The following is a 24,498-nucleotide window of genomic DNA, read 5'->3' on the forward strand; positions in this document are numbered from 1 at the left end:
AAATCAGCATATTAGAATGATTTCTGAAGGATCTTGTGACACTGATGACTGGAGTAATGGCTGCTGAAAATTCAGCTTTATTAAAATAGTACAGTTAATAAAACAATTATTTACAATGTAATAATGCAGCACAATTTTACTGTTTTAAATGTATTTTTGATGATAAAATGGCATTATTGCTGACATAAAAACATTATTTTTGACCCTAAACTTTTGAATGCTAATGTAGCCTATATTTGAGAAAATAAAATGTTATAGACTTGCTTTCAGAACATGGGGTTTTCCCTTATTTTCATTTTTAAAAATGCAAAGCAGATTGTTTGCTTTCAGATACAGCCTTTCTGTTCAGGGGAATTTTTAAGGCATAAAACATGGTTTTTGTATTGCACCTGACTGGATCAATAAATTCTGTTTTATGCAGAGTTATCATTATACAATTAATTTCAATGTTATTCGTTCATTTCAATGTTATTAATTGTAAATGTTGGGTATTTTAGGGACACATTTTGCATTTGAGCTGACGGATGCGAGTTGTATCTGAAGTCCTACTGTAGATTCATTGTTATTACATTTTACTATGACTGTAATCTTGTCTTAGTATAAAATGTTGAGGATAAAATGACCAATGTAATAGTATTGAGGGTCTAAGTGGCCTATTTGTAATCCTGTGTGGATGAAGCCTTAATGCTCAAGTACTATAGCTTTAGCTGTTTGTACTACACTAATGAGTTAATCAATGGCCTGTTTTAAAGATTTTTTGATCAGTGTTGATATCAAGGTAAGTGATTTTTGGCTTGCAGCATCTTGTTGTGGAGAAATTGCACAATTGTCATGGAGGTAGCACAGCCTTGGCCAGGGTTTAAATAAGGCCACATGGGCAGGCAAGGCTGATGACTCTGTTTTGTTCTTGTGGTGCCGTAGTCCCTTTTTTTGTTAAATGTCAGTGTGCCATGTGGTAAAGTTCCTCTGTAGTTTAATTTCAGGCTGTATTATGTATTGAGACAGAAAACATTGTGTTCAAATTAAGCTGTATTGGCTGATTTTGGATGATGCCAATTTGTTTTTTATTCTCCAGTGCATTCATTTTTGATTATCACACATTAGATCAAAACAAGTTTTGCTTGTTTTTCCTTTTTGGCTTTTGGTACTGATCTGCTGTTCATTTAAAAAGCATTTCAAATGGCCTGTTTTAAAAAAATTTTGATCAGTGTTGATATCAAGGTAAGTGATTTTTGGCTTGCAGCATCTTGTTGTGGAGAAATTGCACAATTGTCATGGAGGTAGCACAGCCTTGGCCAGGGTTTAAATAAGGCCACATGGGCAGGCAAGGCTGATGACTCTGTTTTGTTCTTGTGGTGCCGTAGTCCCTTTTTTTGTTAAATGTCAGTGTGCCATGTGGTAAAGTTCCTCTGTAGTTTAATTTCAGGCTGTATTATGTATTGAGACAGAAAACATTGTGTTCAAATTAAGCTGTATTGGCTGATTTTGGGTTATGCCAATTTGTTTTTTATTCTCCAGTGCATTCATTTTTGATTATCACACATTAGATCAAAACAAGTTTTGCTTGTTTTTCCTTTTTGGCTTTTGGTACTGATCTGCTGTTCATTTAAAAAGCATTTCAATTAAAGTCTTTATGATTGCATGCTTAATTACCTCGGAGTCTTGCGAAACCGAAAACTGCATTTATTGAATAAGTGTTTTGAGCTGGTGTGTTGTCGTCATTGGAAACAACAATGTCCTGTGTCCACTGACACACATTATTCCATGTCTTTAAACACATAATATCCACAGTTACGTGAAAAAGCTGTTCTAGCACAAGTCTGCTCTTTGTTGTAGCTCCTTTCTGGAACGTACAGCATTGAGATGTAATCAATCATCAGACAGAAACCAGGTCCAGTGCATTCACTCCTCTATTAATATCCTTTAAATGTTCTGGTTAGGTTTGTTTTTAACTTCTAACTCAAAGTATTAAATGAATGCAGTTAATTTATTTTATTAATTTTAGTCTTGGCTGATTTGTTTTGTAAACATTATATTTCTAAAGAAATCTCAAATGCAATTTTGAAAATCTCCCTTTGTCTTATTTTGGCAATTTCCAGCATTATAAATGTAACAAACATTAATAATGTTGTCAATGTAGTAATTTAATATGCAAATATATGTAAAAAAAGATGGCCAATTCTAATTAAGATGTAATTATGTTTGTGCCTTTATTTCTTTAACCATTTCTTTTTCTCACATTAACGCCACAAACTGGTGTCAGTCCATTTACACAGGGCATGTTCTTGCATTGAAATTTAATTGAACGGAAGGCACATTTAAGGTGCGGTCAGATAAGTGAAATTTTAGGGAAAATTCGCAGACCAAAAAAAGGTCATTGTTAATAGTGTAGCAATGTATGAATCACAGCTAAAACAGAAGTCACTTTTAAACCAAGCAGCTTTCTCTTGGTCAACACAGCAAATTCACATGACCAACCCCCGAAGGTGCTGCAAAGGCTATCTGAGGAAATCTGTCCTCACGTGAAATTCTTGAGTGTGAATTCTAGTTGAAATGAGTTGATTTTGCCCATGTAAAAGGGTTGCATGAGTTGGTGAAAAAAATCTTAATTGCATTAGTTTTTTTCTGATAAAATTTGTGATTTAGATTTAAAATTTGCTAAAATAAAACATTAATGTTTGCTGTGCTTGTTTTAGGGCAGCACAATTTGGCCAGAATATTGTGATTATTTACCAATAAGCCAATGAACTAGTATTATTATTATTATTACCAAATAAAAACATTACAATTCTAAATGAAAACAATAAAGATCCTAACAACATCCCTGTTTAATTTAATTGATATATTGTTTTAAAATTTACATTGAATCACTGTGCTGCACTGGTATGTGCTTCAAGAATTGCTGATGCAGGTTTAGTTTTTTTTTCTCTGACTCTATGCTTGTTTTCTAGATAAAAGAGTCCAGTTTTTCAGTTGAGAGACCTTGAGACCTTTGTAAACCTTGGAAGATTTAGAGAGCCATTTTCATTGGAGGAAATAGAATTTTTGATTGTTCAAAATTAATGTTCTTTAGTTAAACTTTAACTATGCGGTTTGTTTTCCAGCCATGAAAGTTTTTGAAAGATTTCCTTGAGCTTCATTAAGGCTTACACAATTTTTTCCATGACACAATCAGCAGGTTCGTACTCAAACACAGTACTTCCTTTTGTGCTTTCCATTACCGTAGGGGTTGCTTACCGCAGCCAGAGCAGCGAGGGGGTCAGCTCTCTCTCCAGCTCTCCATCTAACAGTCTGGAGACACAGTCCCAATCCCTGTCCCGCTCGCAGAGCATGGACATTGACACAGCCTCCTGCGAGAAGAGGTGAGAGACAGCTGCGAACCTTTGTCCTCTCTGAACTCCTTATCAAATTTAGAGCTTGATGTAAGCGCTCAAACTGAGATTGTGCTGGAGATGAATACAGTACTTCCTTTTGTGCTTTCCATTACTGTAGGGGTTGCTTACCGCAGCCAGAGCAGCGAGGGGGTCAGCTCTCTCTCCAGCTCTCCATCTAACAGTCTGGAGACACAGTCCCAATCCCTGTCCCGCTCGCAGAGCATGGACATTGACACAGCGTCCTGCGAAAAGAGGTGAGAGACAGCTGCAAACCTTTGTCCTCTCTGAACTCCTTATCAAAGATAGAGCTTGATGTAAGCGCTCAAACTGAGATTGTGCTGGAGATGAAGTATTGTATCTCACTTTAAATAGTCTCTTTAAGCTGCAGAATCTCTCTACTGTTAGATTGCAAATGCTTTTGTACTCCAGCCACATAAATCCTGAAGTGCATATAAAGATAAATACATACAGCTGGAAGTTTATATATTAAGATAACCCTCTCTATCTTTAGGTACCTCGTTTTTGGATCTTCCATTGTACTTTTATAACATGCAGTACTAAAGTTATATTGTTTGACAATTAAAGAGTTGAACTGCTACTTGAGCTAGATCTCATCTTTGTGGTCTTCAGCATGTCCCAAGTAGATGTGGACTCAGGAATTGAGAATATGGAGGTGGAAGACAGTGATCGCAGAGAGAAAAGGACCCTGGCTGAAAAGGTAACCAGATGCACCAATAAAAAGATCATTATTTTCATTTTATGGCCGATAACTGATAAGTGGCATATTATTGGTATTGGTGTTTTTAATAATGCACTTGAGTCTTAGATGATAGCAAAGGTAATCTACAAGTGCATGACCATTTTCTCTATTTTTACAATATCCAGTATCGGCTGATACCAATAAACAATGTGTTGGACTGTCTGTGTGTGTGTGTGTGTGTGTGTTGGGGGGGTCACAAAGTTTGAGAACCACTAATCAAGTATTTGTAAGTGACGTGCTGGATTAATACCTGCAGGATTCCTCATCCAGTTCTGACGTCTCTGAAGAGCAGGCTTCGCACCTTATCTGTAAGATCTTGCGTGTTTCCTGGAAGGAGCAGGACCGTGATGTCATCTTTCTCCCCTCACTTGCTGCTGAATTCCAGAAGAATCCTAGGGATGGTATGGACTAAAAGCAACAGAGGGTGTAAAAGAGAATTCTGATTTCTCTGTAATTGAATTGCATTGTGCTTTCTTCTTCTAGTTTACTCTGACTTCAGAGACCTGATTGGACAGATTTTAATGGAGGCTCTCATGATGTCCACCCGTTCGCGTGACTGTAACCCATTCGCCAGCTTGACCGCCACATCTCAGCCAATTACCGCTGCCAGATCCCCGGACCGTCACCTGACTCTCGTCCCACCCTCCAGCCAGAGCGGCAGTCCCATGATGCCCTGCACTGGTTCATTCGGTGCCAGCTCTCTTTCCAGGCAAGTATGATAGCTGACAACATCTCCTTTTAAAAGGAATTATGTAGCCACCTACACTGGCGGCCAAAAGTTTGGACTAATTAAGATTTTTAAATGTTTTTGAAAGAAGTCTCTTATGCTCACCAAGGGTGCATTTATTTGAATGTATTTTAAAATATACAGTAAAAACAGAAAAATTGTGCGATAATACAATTTAAAATACTTTTTTTTTTAAATATATTTAAATATATTGTAAAATGTAATTTATTCCAGTGATGGCAAAGCTGAATTTTCAGCAAGAAAGCTACTCCAGTCTTCAGTTGATCCTTCAGAAATCATTCTAATATGCTGATTTAGTGCTCAGTTATAATTGGTCTTATTTTTCTCTTGAATTGTAGTGTATCACAATTTCAATAAAAATGTTAAACAGCAAAAACAGCATTGTTTTTTCAGCATTGATAAAAATTAGAAATGTTTCTTGAGCACCATATTCTGCTAAAAATTAGCTTTGCCATCACAGAACGTAATACAATTTTAAAAGTTATTTTACAGTTAAATACAGTAACTGTTTTTTTAAATAAATGTATTTTAAATTGTTGTAATATTTCACAGTATTACTGTTTGTACTCTATTTTTAACTAAACATTCAGCCTTGGTGGGCAGAAGAGACTTCTTTCAAAAACATTAAAAAAAAAATCTTAATAATTCCAAACTTTTGGCCGCCGGTGCACATATCCACCTACACCCCTTTGTCTCACATTCTTGAATTCTCTTTAAATTTCCTCCGTCGTCTGTGTTTCCGCCTTCATTTTCATCAGTGTCTTTGTTGTTTTCAGTCTTTACGGTTGTAGCCCAAACCCACTTGCTCTGAGCTCTGCCAGAATGAGTGCTCCATCTGTCCCACTGGCTCCTGCAGCCGCCCTCCCGGGTCCCCCCAGTCCTCCTGTCTCTCGCCCTCCCGCCAGCCTTCCACCTCCCTCTCCATCCACCCCTCTGCCCATCTCCCAGAGATACAGGCCCTACTCCCTTAGCTCGTCCATCCCCATAAACCCAAGCCACAGATCTACTCCATCTGGTATGCTTACAGCCCCTACAACTTCAGGTATACCCTCCAGCCCTTCCCCCAGACACCATAGCACCAACTCCTCCATGCCTTTCCCCATCCTCCCCGGCTCCCCCAGCACTATGGCCAGAAGGACTGCGCTAGCTGCCCGGATGCCGTCTAGGTACCTTTCTTACCCTGTTAGATGTGAAGTTGCATCTTTGTAGTCTTTAATTTTTCATTCAGTCTGTCTGTCTGCTTCCATTCACACACCGCGGCCACACCAGCCCTTTCTCCCTCTTCTTCGGCCTGTCCGACTTGCCTCAGGACAGCAGTGATGAAGAGCTGGAGGAAGAGGAAGATGAGGATTTTTCAGGGGTTCAGTTTGGGTCCAGGTATCAGTGCCAACGTGTGTTGCATGCTTCAGCGTGCTGCCTGGCCACTAACAACAGCCCGCTGTGCCCAATGTTGGCACCGCAGTGGGCAAAAAGAATGACACCAAATAGTGGAGTTTGATCATGTGATAGATGATCTCATCAGGTTGACCAATTCAGTGTTTCTTCTGTGGACAGAGCTTTGCTGGCAGCTGAAATAGTGTTCATTACACAAGGATTTGTTAGACCCGTTAAGCTCGCAGCAGAAATGTGAGCCAGCAGACCTTGAAACTCCCACACAGGACGTGTGTGCTGGACAACAGTGGTGGTGGAGGACTGATTGTCGGGTGTTCGGATAATGCTAGCAGACTGTGTAACAAAACTAATGAGAGCCAGAAGCCTGCTGTGGAGTGTTGTCTCACCCCAGAGTTCACTAATGCATGCTGTCTCATGACCAAAGACCTGCAGGGGGGAGCGCAAGTATTAGAGCCTGCTTTTGTTGTCCTCTTGTCATGCGTTTTGCCGTCATTCACACGTGGTATTAACATCTGTCTCAGGGGATCGAGTGACAAATGGCCGGTGCTAAATACAGGTGTAAACTGATTCCAACATGTTAAATACCAATCACTCAAATCTCACTAGTAAGTAGATAGAAATGCATGTTAGCACATCACGATTGTACATATCTACATTCATGTGAAAACCTGGAAATATCTTCTTTTTTTTTTTTCTTTTTTTTCTACAGCCAGGAAAAGAGTCATGAAAATATAATACTATTTTGAAATTTCTGTAGTAAATGTAAAATGCAAAAATTGTCCATTTGGAGACTTTTGTACACACAAACTGCCATTGGAAAGTTTGGGGTTAATAAGATGTTTTTCAATGAAGTCTCTTATGCTCACCCAGGCTGCCTTTATTTGATCAAAATACAGTAATATTGTATTGTAATATTGTTAAATATTATTACAATTTAAAATAAATGTTTTCTATTTTGATATATTGTAAATTGTATTTTATTCCTGTGATGGCAAAGCTGAATTACCCCTGTCTTTAGTGTCACGTGATCCTTCAGAATAAAATTATTAATTTCTTTAAATATTCTTACTGACCTCAAACCTTTGAACAGAAATGTAAAATTGGCGGGAAATGATTTATCAAGGCATCTGATCACCAAATACAGCTTGCGTGGGGGACAAAGTTTGTTCTAACCATTGCTTGAAATGGAGATAAACCTTCATTTATATCTGATGTCATAGCTGTTCTAAAATAATTATTTTGATAGCTTGGTGGTTAGAGAAAAAGGGAAACATTTAAGTATGAAAGACATTTCCTTGGTGGCTAAAGCTATGTGGTTTTGGTTATTTACGCAGTTTAGGTTTTTCCCCAGAAAGTTCATTTACACTCTACAACCTCCTTTATTGAAGGGAGTTTTTATCTCTCATAACTCTCTCTTTCTCTCTCTCTCTCTCTCTCTCTAGCCTGGGTGCATCCGGAGGGGGGATGACTGGTGACTCAGGTAGTGACCGCTTTACCATAGAGTCCTGTAAAGAGACGGAGATGCTCAACTACCTCATTGAGCGTTTTGACTGTGTGGGAATGGAAGAGAGGAAGGCCCCAAAGGTAGCTGCTGATAAACATTATGGACACGTTTCCACAGTATTAATTCGGAACTCAGGCAATATAATTATGTTCCAGTATGACAAGCCATGCAAGAAAATAACTCATTACTTTAGCGGTTCATCAGATTTGTTTGTAGGTCAGAACAGAGGTGGAGGTGTTGAGCAGGTGAAAGTGAAAGACAAAACATGTCTTGTCAAGCCAAGGGTAATCCCATCTTTGGCATGAGTTTTTCATGTTGTTCTCATTTAGCACCCTGTTTAAACTAGACATGAGCGTCAAAAGTAATTTGCTCCTATTATAATCAATTAAGCTACCAGAAGCGTTTGTTGTTTCATGAAGCGCCTGTTTCAGTTTCACACTGTTTTAACACTATTAGCCGTCTGTCCGAAATAGATACGTTACTTAAAATAATTAAGTAAAAATGAAGTAAACTAACTTAATAAACTTGTAATTTTATTTTATTGTTTTATTTTGCAACAAATTTAAATAAGGCTGTATGTCAAAGCCAAATTGTGTGGTGTTTCTGTGGTGGTGTTCTTGATAAAAATATAAACAATATAATTATAATGACAGGAAAAAAAAAACTTTTCTCATTATTCAGCCATTTTACTTTTAGTTGTTGACCTTGAGCTTCAAGCTCAGGGTATTTGGTCTATGTTCAGACGCAACATTCATATGCTTTTCTTTTTCAGATGTGCAGCCAGCCAGCTGTCAGTCAGCTGCTTAGCAACATTCGTTCCCAGTGCATTTCCCATGCTGCACTAGTGCTTCAAGGTACCCTCACACAGCCCAGGTCAGTTACAGCAACCTTTCTCAACGCATTCTTAAGGTTTTTTGAAGGCGTTTTCACATTAGAGCTCTGACCTTTGGAATTCAGTTTGTTGCTGTCCAAACTCAAGTGCTCGCCTTTTTTCAAAAAATGTGTCATGGGCTTCATTACATTTTGCAATCCTACACCGTTTGTGCAAGTGAACCATGTTAATGTCTTTTAAAGTGTAAAGCTTTTCTAATAGCTGCCGGTCTATGCAGAAATTGGCTTCAGGAAGCAGCTTCATTCTGTATGTGTTAAGCTTTCTCCTCCACATTCGTTGCTTGGCTACAGCATTATACATCAACTGCTGCTAGTACTCGTGTTGACGATGCAGACAAAGACTGTGAAAAGAGACCTGCGGGGAAGAAGAGCAGAATCAAGCTCCAGTTCATACCAATATTGTGAAAACAGACCTAGTTTGAGTTTGTTGCATGATGTGGTTTGTCAGTTTGAATGCACATGAGCGTAATACATTTTGAATGAGATTGCCGCACCCTTTCTCTCTCTCTCTTAGGGCCCCTCTACAGCCCTCCCTGCTGGTTCCCTACATGCTGTGCCGGAACCTTCCGTATGGCTTCATCCAGGAGTTGGTGCGCATGACTCATCAGGAGGAGGATGTGTTTAAACAGGTGGGAGTTGCAGCAGATTACGGAGACAGGCTACATGCTGCGTCAGTTTACTTTTGAAGCTCAAGAGTTCTTTATTATTGATACCAAACTCCTAATGGTATTAATGGGGTCATGAACTGAGAAATCAAAATTCCCTTGATCTTTTGACAAATAAAAGGGCCATTGCACTATAAAAATATCCAGTACGTTTCAGAACTCAAAACTTTCTCGTAAGTCTGAAAACAGCTTATATTGAAGCCAATCTGCCAAAACGACAGCTTGTGGAATGTGCCACTTTATGACGTAATAGAGCGGGTAAACCCCGCATCTGCAGATGATGATCAACACCTGCTTCTACATCACTGTCTGTTTAGCTCCGCCCACTGATTCGCACATGTAGTGTAAATAATAAGAGAAGGAAAACGCAGGTCTACATGAAACCAAATGATAAAGATGCTCCAAAGACAATAAGACGCTGTGCAGTGCCAAGCGGTGGAAACAGTCTTTGCACTGCCTTCCTTCTGATCCCAACATTAGGAAAGAGGGGATGAACTTTATTTTTAATGAAGATCCAGACTGCATCAGTAAGAACTTGGTCCTTTGTTCACTTCATTTTACTGCGGATTCGTTTGCAAACACAGCACAGTAGTTCAACACAGGATTTTCAGAAAGATTTAAACTAAAAGATGCTGTGGCGACTATATTGGATCTGACAGTTATGTCGCTCCACACGAGTGTGAGTAACTGTTCTTATTACCTGGTCACTCTTGCTTTGTCTGTTATTACAGATAGTTTGTTATGAACAGAGTATTTATGCATTTTTTACCTAAATCTCAGCAGCGTCCATCTGTGAAGAATGTAGCTGTCAAACATACAAAACTGTTAGCCAATCATAGCAGTGGGCGTTTACTTCCGAGTCTACAATCTGACCGCCTCACCTATTCAAACAGAGCGTTCCGATGAAGGGGGTCAAACGAGGACAGAAAATAGCCTATTACTGCAAATTTTTTACAAGTTTTTTTGATGTAAACATCTTGATAACATTATAAGTGGACCTCAGAGAACAGTACAAAATTTAAAAAGGCAGTTCATGACCCCTTTAAACATTTATATTAAACATATTTATGGTTAATTTGTTTGTTTTTAGTAAGAATGGCTCAGTATTTAAAAATCATTATTTATTCCACATTATTTATCCCACATTAGGTTTTGTGGTTCCAGTTTGGATACACATTGCACATAAGGAATTAAAATATCAGCATTTAATTTAAAGAAAGATGGCACAAGCACACTTTATAAGCAAAAATTGCACAGGAATATAAAGTTTTAGTTTTTGAATGATAAAATATAGATACACTACAGTGCAAATGTTTGGGGTTGTTAAGAAATTGATACTTTTATTCAGCAAGAATACATTCAATTGATCAAAAGTGACAGTAAATACATTAATACAAAAAAAATATTATTTGACAAGATTTCTATTTCAAATAAACTATGTTCTTTTGAATTTTTTTATTCATCAGAGTCTTGAAAAAGCAATCACGGTTTCCACAAAATATCAAGTGGTTAAAATTAGTAATAAAAAGAAAAGTTGCATGAGCACCATATTATTGGAATGATTTGATACTAAATACTGGAATAAAAAAAGCAGAAAATTCAGCTTTGCCATCAGAGGAATAAAATACTTTTGAAAATAAATTCAAGTTATTTTATTCAAATTGTTAAATTGTAATGCTAAAAATGACCTTGGGGTCAGCTGTTTGAAAGTCTTTCCAAAATGGCCAAGTCAAGTTAGTTCATAGAAAAGGTGTGGAACTTTTTGTCTTTGCTTGATCAGTATTGTTTTTCTTTCAGATCTTCGTTCCCATTCTTCAAGGGCTCACTTTAGCTGTAAAAGAATGTTCTTTTGACAGTGACAACTTCAAGTTCCCTCTGATGGTAAGAGACTGTTTATTTAAAAGCATAATAAAACCGTATTAGCATGTTAGGACCAAACAAGCTCCCTTGATTTATATATGAACACATATCTCTGATCTTCCAGACATGTTTCACACATATTGCTCCTCTGAATCAGTGAAAGACTTCGTAGGCTTTTGTTTCGTGTATGTGACTGAAATTTAATTGTTTTCCAGGCTTTGGCTGAGCTTTGTGAAATCAAGTTTGGGAAGACTCACCCTGTATGCAATTTGGTAGGTTTTGTAGGAGCTTACGAATTCAAGTCTGTCAGGTTATGCAGTTCACTGTTAATATTGTCTGTCTGTGTGTATTTTTAGATCACCTCTCTGCCATTGTGGTGTCCTGACCCTCTCAGTCCCGGGACAGGAAGAGAAATTCAAAGCCTCTCCTTTCTCGGAGCATTCTTCAGTCTTTCTGTGTTTGCTGAGGATGACGTAAGTCATTTCACTCTTTAAACAAATAAGGCTAATACAAAGTGAAGCATTGATAAATGATCACGGGAGGAAAGCGTTTTATTTTTATGCCCTTTTTGCCATTCTGTAGACTAAAGTGGGAGACAAGTTCTTCTCCGGCCCTGCCATCACTATGGAGAACACCCGTGTGGTCAGCCAGTCACTGCAGCATTATCTGGAGTCCGCGAGGGTGAGCGACCATCATATCACATACTCTTAGATTTTTAATGAGCTGCTCCAATATTGAGGGAATATTCTTTTATAGAGCAGGGGTGCAAGTGAAGGCTATCTGTCTGCTTCAGTTTTTGGTCTTATATGATTATAAAATTATAATTTCATGTGATTGGGGAAGGATTAAGAATGTGCATTTATTGTTAAGTTGCAACTTTTAGATAAGAATTTAGCATGGGGCAGCATGACCTCCCTAATGGAACAAGAAGCTCCCTTTTCCCAGTTGTCATTAGATCTTCACAGAAATTATAATGAAATATTTGGAATATTGTAATCAAAATAAATTATAATATATACTGTATTTTCTGGAAAATGAGTTGCACCGGGTCAAAATTGAGTGTAATTGTTGAAAATAAATGTTTATGCAGATAAACTTGAGCATATCATTGGGCTACCTCTCTCATTCAGCTAAAATCCAAATGATTGATTGACGTGACATGTGGCCAAGTATGGTGACCCATACTCGGAATTAGTGCTCTGCATTTATCCCATCCAAAGTGTGTACACACAGCAGTGAACACACACACACTGTGAACACACACCCGGAGCCATTTTTTTTTGCTGCGGTGCCCGGGGAGCAGTTGGGGGTTCGGTGCCTTGCTCAAGGGCACCTCAGTCGTGAAGGTGGGAGAGAGCGCTGTACATTCACTCCCTCCACCTGCAATCCCTGCCGGTACGAGACTCGAACCCGCAACCTTTGGGTTACGAGTCCGACTCTAACCATTAGGCCACGAATTCCGAAATGTGTGAGCTTTGTGCATATTCTGCGTGTTTGATGTTAATTGCATTATATAAGTTGCTTAGGAATATAAATCACAGCATTTTCAAATGATAAAAAAACATATATCACTGTGTGTGTGTATAGCTATCTATCAATCTATAAAATATATATTTTTTAAAATATATATATATTCACACACTACTGGTCAAAAGTTTGGGATCAGTAAGACTATGCTTTGAAAATTCAGCTTTGCATTATAGAAATAAATTAGATTTTAATATATATTAAAATCGAAAAACGTTATTTTACATAATATTTCACAATATTAAATTTTTTCCTGTATTTTTGATCAAATAAATGCAGCCTTGATGAGCATAAAAAACTCCTGTAAAAAAACTTTAAAAATCATTCTGATCCCAAACGTTTGACTGGTTATGTGTGTGTGTGTGTGTGTGTATATGTGTGTGTATATATATATTATAAATCGACAAATGACCATCCAAAATAAATATATAGAATGCTGAAATTAGATTTAGTGACATCTTTAAAGAAAAAAAATATTTTGTAATTCTGAGTGTGTGCTGAATGTTGGTTGTCCAGGGAGATCTGTTTAAAATCCTGCACAACATCTTGTTGAACGGAGAGACAAGGGAAGCGGCTCTGAGCTACATGGCAGCTCTGGTGAATCGTAATGTGAAGAAGGCTCAAATGCAGGTATGTCTGCTCAAGTATGTGCTGCTTTTAAAATGCCATCTTATCGAGATATTAATGTTGACAATTTCTTAGTGAATGTAAACAGGCAGGACAAAATTGCCAAATTAAAAATACTGTAAAAATACCTTAAGATTATTTTCTCCTCCGTTCCTTCTTTAGACCGATGATAAGCTGGTGTCCACAGACGGCTTCATGATGAACTTCCTGTGGGTGCTGCAGCAACTCAGTATGAAGATCAAGCTAGAAACAGTGGATGCTCTCTACATCTTCCACCCTAAGTGTCGGCTGAATGTCAGCACGGAAGAGACCCGGCTCAATGCCACGATGGAGGACCTGAAGAGCTGGCTCACTGAGCTGCGTGAGTGTGGGCTCTGTTCTGGGACAGACAAATCGCTTTAGATGCTCAGTTTGACTCGGACAACCCATTTCCCATTCCTCCCATTTCTCCACAGATGAAGACCCGTCCAAGTTCTCAGAGCCCAAGTTCCCTACAGAGTGCTTCTTCTTAACGCTACACGCACATCATCTGTCCATCCTCCCGTGCTGTCGGCGCTACATACGGAGGCTGAGGGCCATCAGGGATCTGAACAGGTGCTTTGCACAGATTCAGTCGTAAAAGCAAGCAGTTTGTTACCAAAACCATGTTGAGTTACAGTCCACTGTGAAGTCTGCACTAGTACAAAAATGTAGAGAAGTAATGAAGGTAGAAGATTAGCTAGTTAAGGTGATTCTCAAAGTGGAACATCTTTTATTCCTCATCGCTTATGTCAGATAGACTATCATAGATCTGATGTTCTTTTGTCATGCTTTGTGAAAAAGCCCTTAATCTCTTTCTGATGAGACGGGGTAATCCTGTCCTGTCCCAGTGCCTCTTGTGCAAGGTATTTACTTGCAGTCCCATTGTAGAGCAGCTCTAAAGTCATCTTAGTCCTGAATTATCAGCTCATGTGTTAGTGCTGCATCAGTGGCAGTGATTCAAATCATTCACATTCACATAGAAGGCAGCTCACATTGTTTATTGGCCTAATGATGCCTGGCAGATCAGAACCACAGTGACTCCTGCTGTCGACAGCAGGTATAACACTTAGATGGGCATAAGACACACTTAATCTCTAATAACTCCATTCTACTCTCTGTTGTTCTATTTTCAGTGTTTCTTTTTCTGGACACAGCTCTATTCACACGCTGTTTGGTATCGGGGCTTTTTTACGAGTACAGGAGCGCAGTTACGGGCCCGATACCGGTATCGGTGCATCCCTAATTATTAGTCAGATCTTTGCCCTGTGCACAGAGAGGCTATATTAGTCACGTTAAAGTACTGAACAATGCATTTACTTATACTTGTTCAAAGGTTTGGGCTCAGTCAGATTTGCTTTTGAAAGAAATGTGTATATTTTTTTTCAGCAGGGTCGCAGTAAATTGATCAAAAGTGATGGTAAAGACATTTATAAGATCATCTCTTTTTCAAATAAATGATGTTCCTTAGAAATTTCTATTCATCAAAGAATCCTGGGGAAAATGTATCATGGTTTCTACAAAAATATTATGCAGCACAACTTTTTTTCAACATAATAATAGTAATAATAATAAGAAATGTTTCTTGAGCACCAAATCAGCATATAAGAATGATTTCTGAAGGATCATGTCAGTTGGATTAATGGCTGCTAAAAATTCATCTTTGCCATCACATGAATAAATTAAATTTTAAAATACATTGAAATAGAAATCAAATGATTAAAATGAACTGTTTCAAACTATCTAAGTTTTTTTTTTTTTTTTACTATATTTTTTAATCAAATAAATTCAGCCTTGGTAAGAGACTTGATAAGAGACTTCTTTCAAAAACATTAAAAAAATCTTTCTGACCTCAAACGTTTGAATGGTAATGTACATTAACTGTTATAATCTTCTGTTATTCTTACTGTTGTATTTACTGTTATAAATGTATACTTTGTGTATATATTAGAATATATTTATTTAACAAATAGTAAGTAAATGTGTGTGTTGACAGAAACTGGTGCGCTCTAAAGCCTGCGCAGACGCAGGGCTGCTGGATGAGAACCTGCTGCGCAGATGTCTGCAGTTCTTCAGTATGGTCATCCAGCTCATCTTGCGTATGGTGGAACCTGCCTACCCAGGGTCAGTTCACTTAACATCTCTTCAGATGCCCCTTACATTCTTTTAGCCAAATTGTAGTCAAGACTTTGTTCTGTTCTGATTTCCTGTCTTTTATCACCTTACAGCGTAACCCTGCCTCTGAACCCAGAAATCCCCAAAAGTTTTGCAGCACTGCCAGAGTTTTACATTGAAGATGTGGCCGAGTTCTTGCTTTTTATTGTGCAGTAAGTGTATGAGATTGCTGAAATCTGCACATTTATATTGTTAGAATCCAAATTTAGTAAAATTGGACTTTTGTTTCTCAGGTACTTTCCACAGGTTCTCTATGAGCCGTGCACTGAAGACATTGTGAACTTTCTGGTGGTCTTCATTTGCAGTCAGAATTACATAAAGAACCCATACTTGATCGCCAAGCTGGTGGAGGTGCTGTTTGTCACCAATCCTGCAGTGCAGCCGCGCACTCAGCGATTCTTTGAGATGATGGAGAACCACCCAGTGTCTATCAATCAGCTTGTGCCAGCTCTCATGAAGTTTTACACCGGTGAAAAGAGTTCTAAAATATACTTTTTAAAGTCTGTTCTATGCAGTTTGATTTGTTAATGCTAAATGGATGTGTTTTCTTAGATGTGGAGCACACTGGAGCCACAAGCGAGTTCTATGACAAGTTCACCATCCGTTATCACATCAGCACCATATTCAAAAGCCTATGGCAAAACATTAACCACCAAGGCACCTTCCTGGAGGAGTTCAAGTGAGTTCACTGTTTTGCGTGAAATTTGAAATAGTTATAGACTGAGGATGTATCACCCAGGCCGATTAAGTGACAGAAATTTGATAATGAATGAAAAACTCTTTTTGTTTGCAATTAAAAAAAATTATTTAAGTTAATATTGTGTAAAATAAGTATTCATTTTATTTCAGCAATTTTGTGTACATTTCAATTAAATAGTCATGTTATATATCAGCATAATATAACAGCTAATGAAAAACTCGAATGACTCAATAACGATTGAACACTAATTTGAAAAATGTTTGATAATGAATGAAAAACTCTTTTTGTTTGCAATTAAAAAAATGATTTAAGTTAATATTGTGTAAAATAAGTATTCATTTTATTTCAGCAATTTTGTGTACATTTCAATTAAATAGTCATGTTATATATCAGCATAATATAACAGCTAATGAAAAACTCGAATGACTCAATAACGATTGAACACTAATTTGAAAAATACAAAATATATATAAATATAACAATTACATTTTGTATTATTGTCAAATTTTTTTTTTACATTTATTTGATTGTTTGTGTAATATTTTTGTTAAATGTTTATATTTATTTTACACGTATATTAATCATACCTTTTTCCTCTGTCTCGTATTCATTCTGCAGCTCTGGTAAACAGTTTGTGCGCTACATCAACATGCTAATTAACGATACAACTTTTCTGAATTTTTTATTATTGTCAAATTTTTTTTTTTACATTTATTTGATTGTGTAATATTTTTGTTAAATGTTTATATTTATTTTACACGTATATTAATCATACCCTTTTCCTCTGTCTCGTATTCATTCTGCAGCTCTGGTAAACAGTTTGTGCGCTACATCAACATGCTAATTAACGATACAACTTTTCTGCTGGACGAGAGTTTGGAGTCTCTGAAACGCATCCATGAGATCCAGGAGGAGATGAAGAATAAAGAGCAATGGGACCAGCTGCCCAGGGTCAGCACATATCACAACTTTACCAATAATTCAGTTACCTAACCTTTTATCTGCATTGTAATGGATATAATGCACTAATGTGCCAGGGGAAAAGCATTAGCTTTAAGGCTAAAAGGAAGGGGAGTGACTTTTAAAGTCTCTGTAAAGGCAATTCAGAGAATTGTTTCTAAACACATTATAAATGTTAGAAACGTATTGCTGAAAACGCATTACAAAGACTGTGAACTATGTAGTACTGTAATGTGGAGTTAGACCGTTAAACAGTTTTTCACCAATTTTGTGTTCAAGATTTTTTTGGGCGGGCCTGAAATCATGTCTTGATGACGCACTGGAGCCACGGAGCATGGCCCCTCCCCTAACACTATATAATAGGTGTGTTCGGCTTGAAGTGGCGCAGCGCAGACCAGTCGGTGTATGGCAGGGATCCTCAAATCTGGCCCACGAGATCCACTTTCCTGCAGAGTTTAGCTCTAACCCTAATCAAACACACCTGAGCATGCTAATCAATGTCTTCAGGATCATTGGAAAATCACAGGTAGCTGAGTTTGATCAGGGTTGGAGCTAAACTCTGCAGCGCATTGGACTTACAGGACAAGATTTGAGGAACCCTGGTGTATGGCATCAAAGTACCGCGAGAGCGATAAGAGAGCAGATGCTCCTTATGTGTCTGAATCGCTTTCGCTGTACTTTAATATCATACACTAGCCAGGTTTCCATCCAAAGTTGCGATTTTAACTTGTACGCAAAATTGGAATATTGCATAAAACGTGCAAATAATCACCGTTTCCATCGGACAAGTCAAAGAGAACAAAATCATCTGGCACTAAATATCACTAAGAAAAGTAGGAGAAGCCACTGAATATAATAATTTTCATATATAATAAATTACTTGCGCCTCGAGCGAGCCGACGAAACACAATAAATGCAGTCATTGCTTTCGGAGGTGGATGCCTTCTGTTTAGGAAGTTCTGGGATGCAATTATACAGAAACACTTTGACGAAAGATTTTGCATGGGCATTTAAGAATGATCATAACATTTCAGATGCTGTGCAACGAGATCGGTCCGCTGGTTTTAGTCAGGTTATGTCGTCCCATAGCGCAAAGTCACATGACTTTTGATGCGCATAGAGGAATTTTTCGCACAAGTCAACAACCACCTCAAGTGAGCATTAAAACTATTTTTACCAATTAAGGGATTGTTTTTCGAAATTGGCCGTTTTCATCACTCTTTTCTGATGCGATACTTCAAAATGCGCATAAAAACTGGATGATGGAAACATATAGCTACTGATTGTTCTGTGCAGTGCCGATTCAAGTCGAACACAACTAATAACTAGAGTGCATTAGCATCAGTGTTTCAACACCGTCATTACCGTTAGTTACTGCAGCCTACAGTTTCCTAGCATATTGCATATTACCTGGATGCGGTAATTTACAAAACAGCTCAGTCTCCTTATTTAAAATTATTTGTATGACAGTTGAGAGAGGCGGCAGCTTTCCCGCGGGGGGCGTGTCTACATTGAACCCACGCCCCCAGCGTTTGAGAGCAGAAAGTACTGCTTATTTTTTCAAAATTGATCATTTATTTTATTGCCGTTTTTTCTTATCATTCAAATTTGTCTGGGTGTTTAATAACACATTTTTCTGTGGTGTGACAAACTCCGAACACATATGTAATATTACTTTACACGGACTTTAAAGGGAATGGTTGTACAGCAATGTTTCTACTTGCATTGACACTTTTTGTTTTCCAGTTCCAATCACATCTAATTTCACGTGAAACGTCTTGATCCTCAGGATCAGCAGCAGAGCCGACAGTCCCAGCTGACTCAGGATGAGAGAGTATCACGATCGTACCTGGCTTTAGCCACAGAGACAGTGGATATGTTCCATATCCTCACCAAACAGGTCCAGAAGCCCTTCCTCAGGCCTGTAAGTATGGAAACATGTTACACTCCTGCATGCCGGGCATTTAAGAATGATCATAACATTTCAGATGCTGTGCAATGAGATCAGTCCGCTGGTTTTAGTCAGGTTATGTCGTCCCATAGCGCAAAGTCACATGACTTTTGATGCGCATAGAGGAATTTTTCGCACAAGTCAACAACCACCTCAAGTGAGCATAAAAACTATTTTTACCAATTAAGGGATTGTTTTTCGAAATTGGCCGTTTTCATCACTCTTTTCTGATGCGATACTTCAAAATGCGCATAAAAACTGGGTGATGGAAACATATAGCTACTGATTGTTCTGTGCAGTGCCGATTCAAGGCGAACACAACTAATAACTAGAGTGCATTAGCATCAGTGTTTCAACACTGTCATTACCGTTAGTTACTACAGCCTACAGTTTCCTAGCTAGCTATGCCTTCGTCACGTAAATGCATATTACCTGGATGCGGTAATTTACAAAACAGCTCAGTCTCCTTATTTAAAATTATTTGTATGACAGTTGAGAGAGGCGGCAGCTTTCCCGCGAGCGGGCGTGGGTTCAATGCAGACACGCCCCCAGCGTTTGAGAGCAGAAAGTACTGCTTATTTTTTCAAAATTGATCATTTATTTTATTGCCGTTTTTTCTTATCATTCAAATTTGTCTGGGTGTTTAATAACACATTTTTCTGTGGTGACAAACTCCGAACACATATGTAATATTACTTTAAAGGGAATGGTTGTACAGCAATGTTTCTACTTGCATTGACACTTTTTGTTTTCCAGTTCCAATCACATCTAATTTCACGTGAAACGTCTTGATCCTCAGGATCAGCAGCAGAGCCGACAGTCCCAGCTGACTCAGGATGAGAGAGTATCACGATCGTACCTGGCTTTAGCCACAGAGACAGTGGATATGTTCCATATCCTCACCAAACAGGTCCAGAAGCCCTTCCTCAGGCCTGTAAGTATGGAAACATGTTACACTCCTGCATGCTGTAAAAACACGCCATGACATAAAAAATTTTGGGGACGGTAAGATTTTTTCTAAAAAAGTCTCTTATGCTCACCAAGGCTGCATTTATTTGATCAAAAATGCAGTAAAACAGTAATATTGTTTTCTATTTTAATGTAATGGCATTTTCAGCAGCCATTACTCCAGTCTTCAGTGTCACATAATTCTTCAGAAATCATTCTGATATGCTGTTATGAAACATCTCTTGTTATTAGCAATGCTGAAAACATTAGTAATGCTTTATATTTTTCGGGGAAAACTGTGATACATTTTTCTTTCAGGACTCTTTGATGAATGGAAAGTTTAAAAAACAGCATTTAATTGAAATCAAAATCAATTTAATGCTGAATTTTATTTTTATTTTTTACATTTCTGACTCCAAACTTCTGAACGGTAGTGTATGAACAGCTTAACAGGTTGTTATATGAGTAGAAGCTGTTTAATAAAGCTATATAAGCAGACAGTCATAGAAATATAACTTAAGAAACATTTCAACAGACAACAAACAGATCCACTTTAGGAAGCACCTACAAAAGAGGTAGAGCGTAACAAAGTCTAATTAATTCAGCTTTGGTTAATAGGAAAAAAGCATGGGCACTGTAATCTGCTGCTTGCAGTAAATTAATCTCCTGCGCTCTGCTCTCTGCAGGTATTTATAGTCTTCAGGGAAAATTGAGCTGCTGCCAGGGTTAGAACATTGACTTTATTCAGAGGAGGTGTGAGAAAGGGCACTTTTAATGACACTAATAGAGCAAATACTATATTTGTAGGTTCTGTTGAAAATGCACAAAAATTATAAAATGTCTTATGATGACTCATGTATATTCTGTTGTATTGAACAGGAACTGGGTCCTCGTCTGGCTGCCATGTTGAATTATAACCTGCAGCAGCTATGTGGGCCTAAATGTCGAGACTTGAAGGTGGAAAACCCAGAAAAATATGGTTTTGAGCCAAAGAAGCTCCTGGATCAGCTCACTGACATTTATCTGCAGCTGGACTGTGCACGGTTTGCTAAAGCCATTGCAGATGACCAGGTCTGTATCTGCTCACCGTGATCTTCGGTGGCTAGACGGCAAATGTAGTTTGGTGCTTAACTGTATTGCAAGAAAAATATGTGGATAACTTTTTTTTTTTCCTCTCTCTCTCACTTTTAGCGGTCATACAGCAGGGAGCTGTTTGAGGAGGTCATTTCAAAAATGAGAAAAGCGGGCATAAAATCCACCATTGCTATTGAGAAATTCAAACTGCTGTTGGAGAAGGTGGAGGAAATAGTAGCCCGAAATTCTCAGTCTGAGATGGATTACAGTGATGCCCCAGATGAGTTTAAAGGTGAGAGTCATCAAGTTGTTTTACATCATATTTTTAGTCATACACTACTGCTCAGGTTTGGGGTTTGATACGTTTTTTTGTTTTGGAAGAAGTCTCTTATGCTCAGCAAAGCTGCATTTATTTGATTAAAAGAAAGTAAAAATGAGCTTTCTTTTTTAAATGAGCTGTTTTTTATTTGAATATATTTTCAAATGTAATTTATTCATGTGATGGCAATGATCACATGCATCCTTGCACAGAAATCATTCTGATATGCTGTTATGAAACATCTCTTGTTATTAGCAATGCTGAAAACATTAGTAATGCTTTATATTTTTCGGGGAAAACTGTGATACATTTTTCTTTCAGGACTCTTTGATGAATGGAAAGTTTAAAAAACAGCATTTAATTGAAATCAAAATCAATTTAATGCTGAATTTTATTTTTATTTTTTACATTTCTGACTCCAAACTTCTGAACGGTAGTGTATGAACAGCTTAACAGGTTGTTATATGAGTAGAAGCTGTTTAATAAAGCTATATAAGCAGACAGTCATAGAAATATAACTTAAGAAACATTTCAACAGACAACAAACAGATCCACTTTAGGAAGCACCTACAAAAGAGGTAGAGCGTAACAAAGTCTAATTAATTCAGCTTTGGTTAATAGGAAAAAAGCATGAGCACTGTAATCTGCTGCTTGCAGTAAATTAATCTCCTGCGCTCTGCTCTCTGCAGGTATTTATAGTCTTCAGGGAAAATTGAGCTGCTGCCAGGGTTAGAACATTGACTTTATTCAGAGGAGGTGTGAGAAAGGGCACTTTTAATGACACTAATAGAGCAAATACTATATTTGTAGGTTCTGTTGAAAATGCACAAAAATGATAAAATGTCTTATGATGACTCATGTATATTCTGTTGTATTGAACAGGAACTGGGTCCTCGTCTGGCTGCCATGTTGAATTATAACCTGCAGCAGCTATGTGGGCCTAAATGTCGAGACTTGAAGGTGGAAAACCCAGAAAAATATGGTTTTGAGCCAAAGAAGCTCCTGGATCAGCTCACTGACATTTATCTGCAGCTGGACTGTGCACGGTTTGCTAAAGCCATTGCAGATGACCAGGTCTGTATCTGCTCACCGTGATCTTCGGTGGCTAGACGGCAAATGTAGTTTGGTGCTTAACTGTATTGCAAGAAAAATGTGGATAACTTTTTTTTTTTTTCCTCTCTCTCTCACTTTTAGCGGTCATACAGCAGGGAGCTGTTTGAGGAGGTCATTTCAAAAATGAGAAAAGCGGGCATAAAATCCACCATTGCTATTGAGAAATTCAAACTTCTGTTGGAAAAGGTAGAGGAGATAGTAGCCCGCAATTCTCAGTCTGAGATGGATTACAGTGATGCCCCAGATGAGTTTAAAGGTGAGAGTCATCAAGTTGTTTTACATCATATTTGATGTATATTATTGATACGTTTTTTTGTTTTTGAAAGAAGTCTCTTATGCTCAGCAAAGCTGCATTTATTTGATTAAAAGAAAGTAAAAATGAGCTTTCTTTTTTAAATGAGCTGTTTTTTATTTGAATATATTTTCAAATGTAATTTATTCATGTGATGGCAATGATCACATGCATCCTTGCAAGTAAAAAGTGTTAATTTCTTAAAAACAACCCTAATAACAAAAAAAATGAAGTGTAGCTACAAATGTAATAGTTGATTGGAGCAATTAACATTGACATCCTATCTAAACAGACCCGCTGATGGACACTCTCATGACTGATCCCGTGCAACTTCCTTCTGGCAACATCATGGATCGAGCCATCATTCTGCGACACCTCCTGAACTCTCCCACTGACCCCTTCAACAGACAGCCTCTCACCGAGAGCATGCTGGAACCAGGTACCCACCACACTGCTTTACAAAGACCACACGAGCTGCTACTTTCAGCGCTGCTGCCAAATGCACTTTGTGACTTGTCTTTTTTTTAATTTATTTTTAATAATTGTTAGACTGTGTAACGCTGACTCCATACTTTTCCCTCTCTCCACAGTCCCAGAGCTGAAGGAGCGTATCCAGGCCTGGATGAGAGAGAAGCAGAGTGGCCGTGTTTGAGTTTTCTCAGTGAGCCAAGCTTGCCCTGCAGTTTAAATGTTTTCACCAAGCTGGAAGTGAACTGAAGAGAGAGGAGAAATAAAAGATGACAGTACCCAAATTGTTTTCCTCCCTTTATCCTCTTTATCGAGCCACTGTCTGAAAGGCTCATGGTTCTAAATTGAAACATAATAAAGTTTAGACTTTTGAAACATTTTGAATTTGTATGTCTGCACATACATACCAAGCTGAATGAGCACACAGTTTTACTCCCCAAAGTTAACAAATTTGGATATATAAAGAAATTGCTTCCCATTGTGTTTTTGTTGTCCTCACGGATGCATTTAATGGATCTCATGGTAAGAGAAAACATTGAGGAAGGGGATCCATTTCATGTTTGTGAAGAATGTTAAGTAACACCAGTATTTACTTTTTTTTCCCCCCACAAAACATTGGCTGTAGACATGCAGTTTACCATTCAGTCAGTTTATTTTATATGGTTGGAGGAATACAACACATTTTAACTAATCAAATTAACAAGCTCTAGACTGTCTTGTAGAAAATACAATAGATATTGGTGTAAATTGATGGACACTTGCCAGTGGAGCATCAGATGGTGATTGACTGTATTAGAATTTTGTTGGTTTGCATAGAAATCTCATATGTACACGGTGTGACTAAAATCTGAATCGGAGCTCAAACCCAGGATCAAATCAAAGAATGTGATGCTGTGTTGTAACATGATCGTCATAAAAATGCCAGTACATCATGTTTTTGTTCTGTTCTCCAACATTTTTTTGGATCCAAAAGGTTCGTCATTACGTGTTATTACTATTAACCCCAGTTGTTGGATGTAAGAGTTTTTCCAGTGACTTAAAGGGTTTATCTGTACAGGAATTTGCTTCCTTTGCTACAAACTTCTTTTGGACCCAGCTCTTTGAACTGTAATAAATGGTAATGCACACACAA

General features: G+C 38.0%; 1 protein-coding gene across 1 annotated transcript in view; it reads left to right on the top strand.

Annotated features, from left to right (window-relative positions):
- Positions 1-24,498, top strand: part of LOC107586519 (ubiquitin conjugation factor E4 B-like) — a 26,833-nt gene extending 2,335 nt beyond the window's left edge. Inside the window, 24 exon segments of the mRNA XM_016273923.1 lie at positions 3,417-3,628; positions 4,005-4,092; positions 4,391-4,535; positions 4,618-4,843; positions 7,717-7,858; positions 8,551-8,651; positions 9,184-9,298; positions 11,132-11,215; positions 11,410-11,466; positions 11,551-11,667; positions 11,777-11,875; positions 13,238-13,351; positions 13,511-13,709; positions 13,804-14,054; positions 15,363-15,490; positions 15,595-15,693; positions 15,775-16,010; positions 16,094-16,220; positions 17,048-17,192; positions 18,991-19,125; positions 20,980-21,171; positions 21,292-21,466; positions 23,191-23,337; positions 23,489-24,498. Of these exon segments, the coding sequence (XP_016129409.1) occupies positions 3,417-3,628; positions 4,005-4,092; positions 4,391-4,535; positions 4,618-4,843; positions 7,717-7,858; positions 8,551-8,651; positions 9,184-9,298; positions 11,132-11,215; positions 11,410-11,466; positions 11,551-11,667; positions 11,777-11,875; positions 13,238-13,351; positions 13,511-13,709; positions 13,804-14,054; positions 15,363-15,490; positions 15,595-15,693; positions 15,775-16,010; positions 16,094-16,220; positions 17,048-17,192; positions 18,991-19,125; positions 20,980-21,171; positions 21,292-21,466; positions 23,191-23,337; positions 23,489-23,550 (3,396 nt within the window). The 3' untranslated portion in view covers positions 23,551-24,498.

This window comes from Sinocyclocheilus grahami, unplaced genomic scaffold (genome assembly GCF_001515645.1).
Source record: "Sinocyclocheilus grahami isolate Dianchi unplaced genomic scaffold, SAMN03320097.WGS_v1.1 scaffold83.1, whole genome shotgun sequence".
NCBI classification, from domain to species: domain Eukaryota; kingdom Metazoa; phylum Chordata; class Actinopteri; order Cypriniformes; family Cyprinidae; genus Sinocyclocheilus; species Sinocyclocheilus grahami.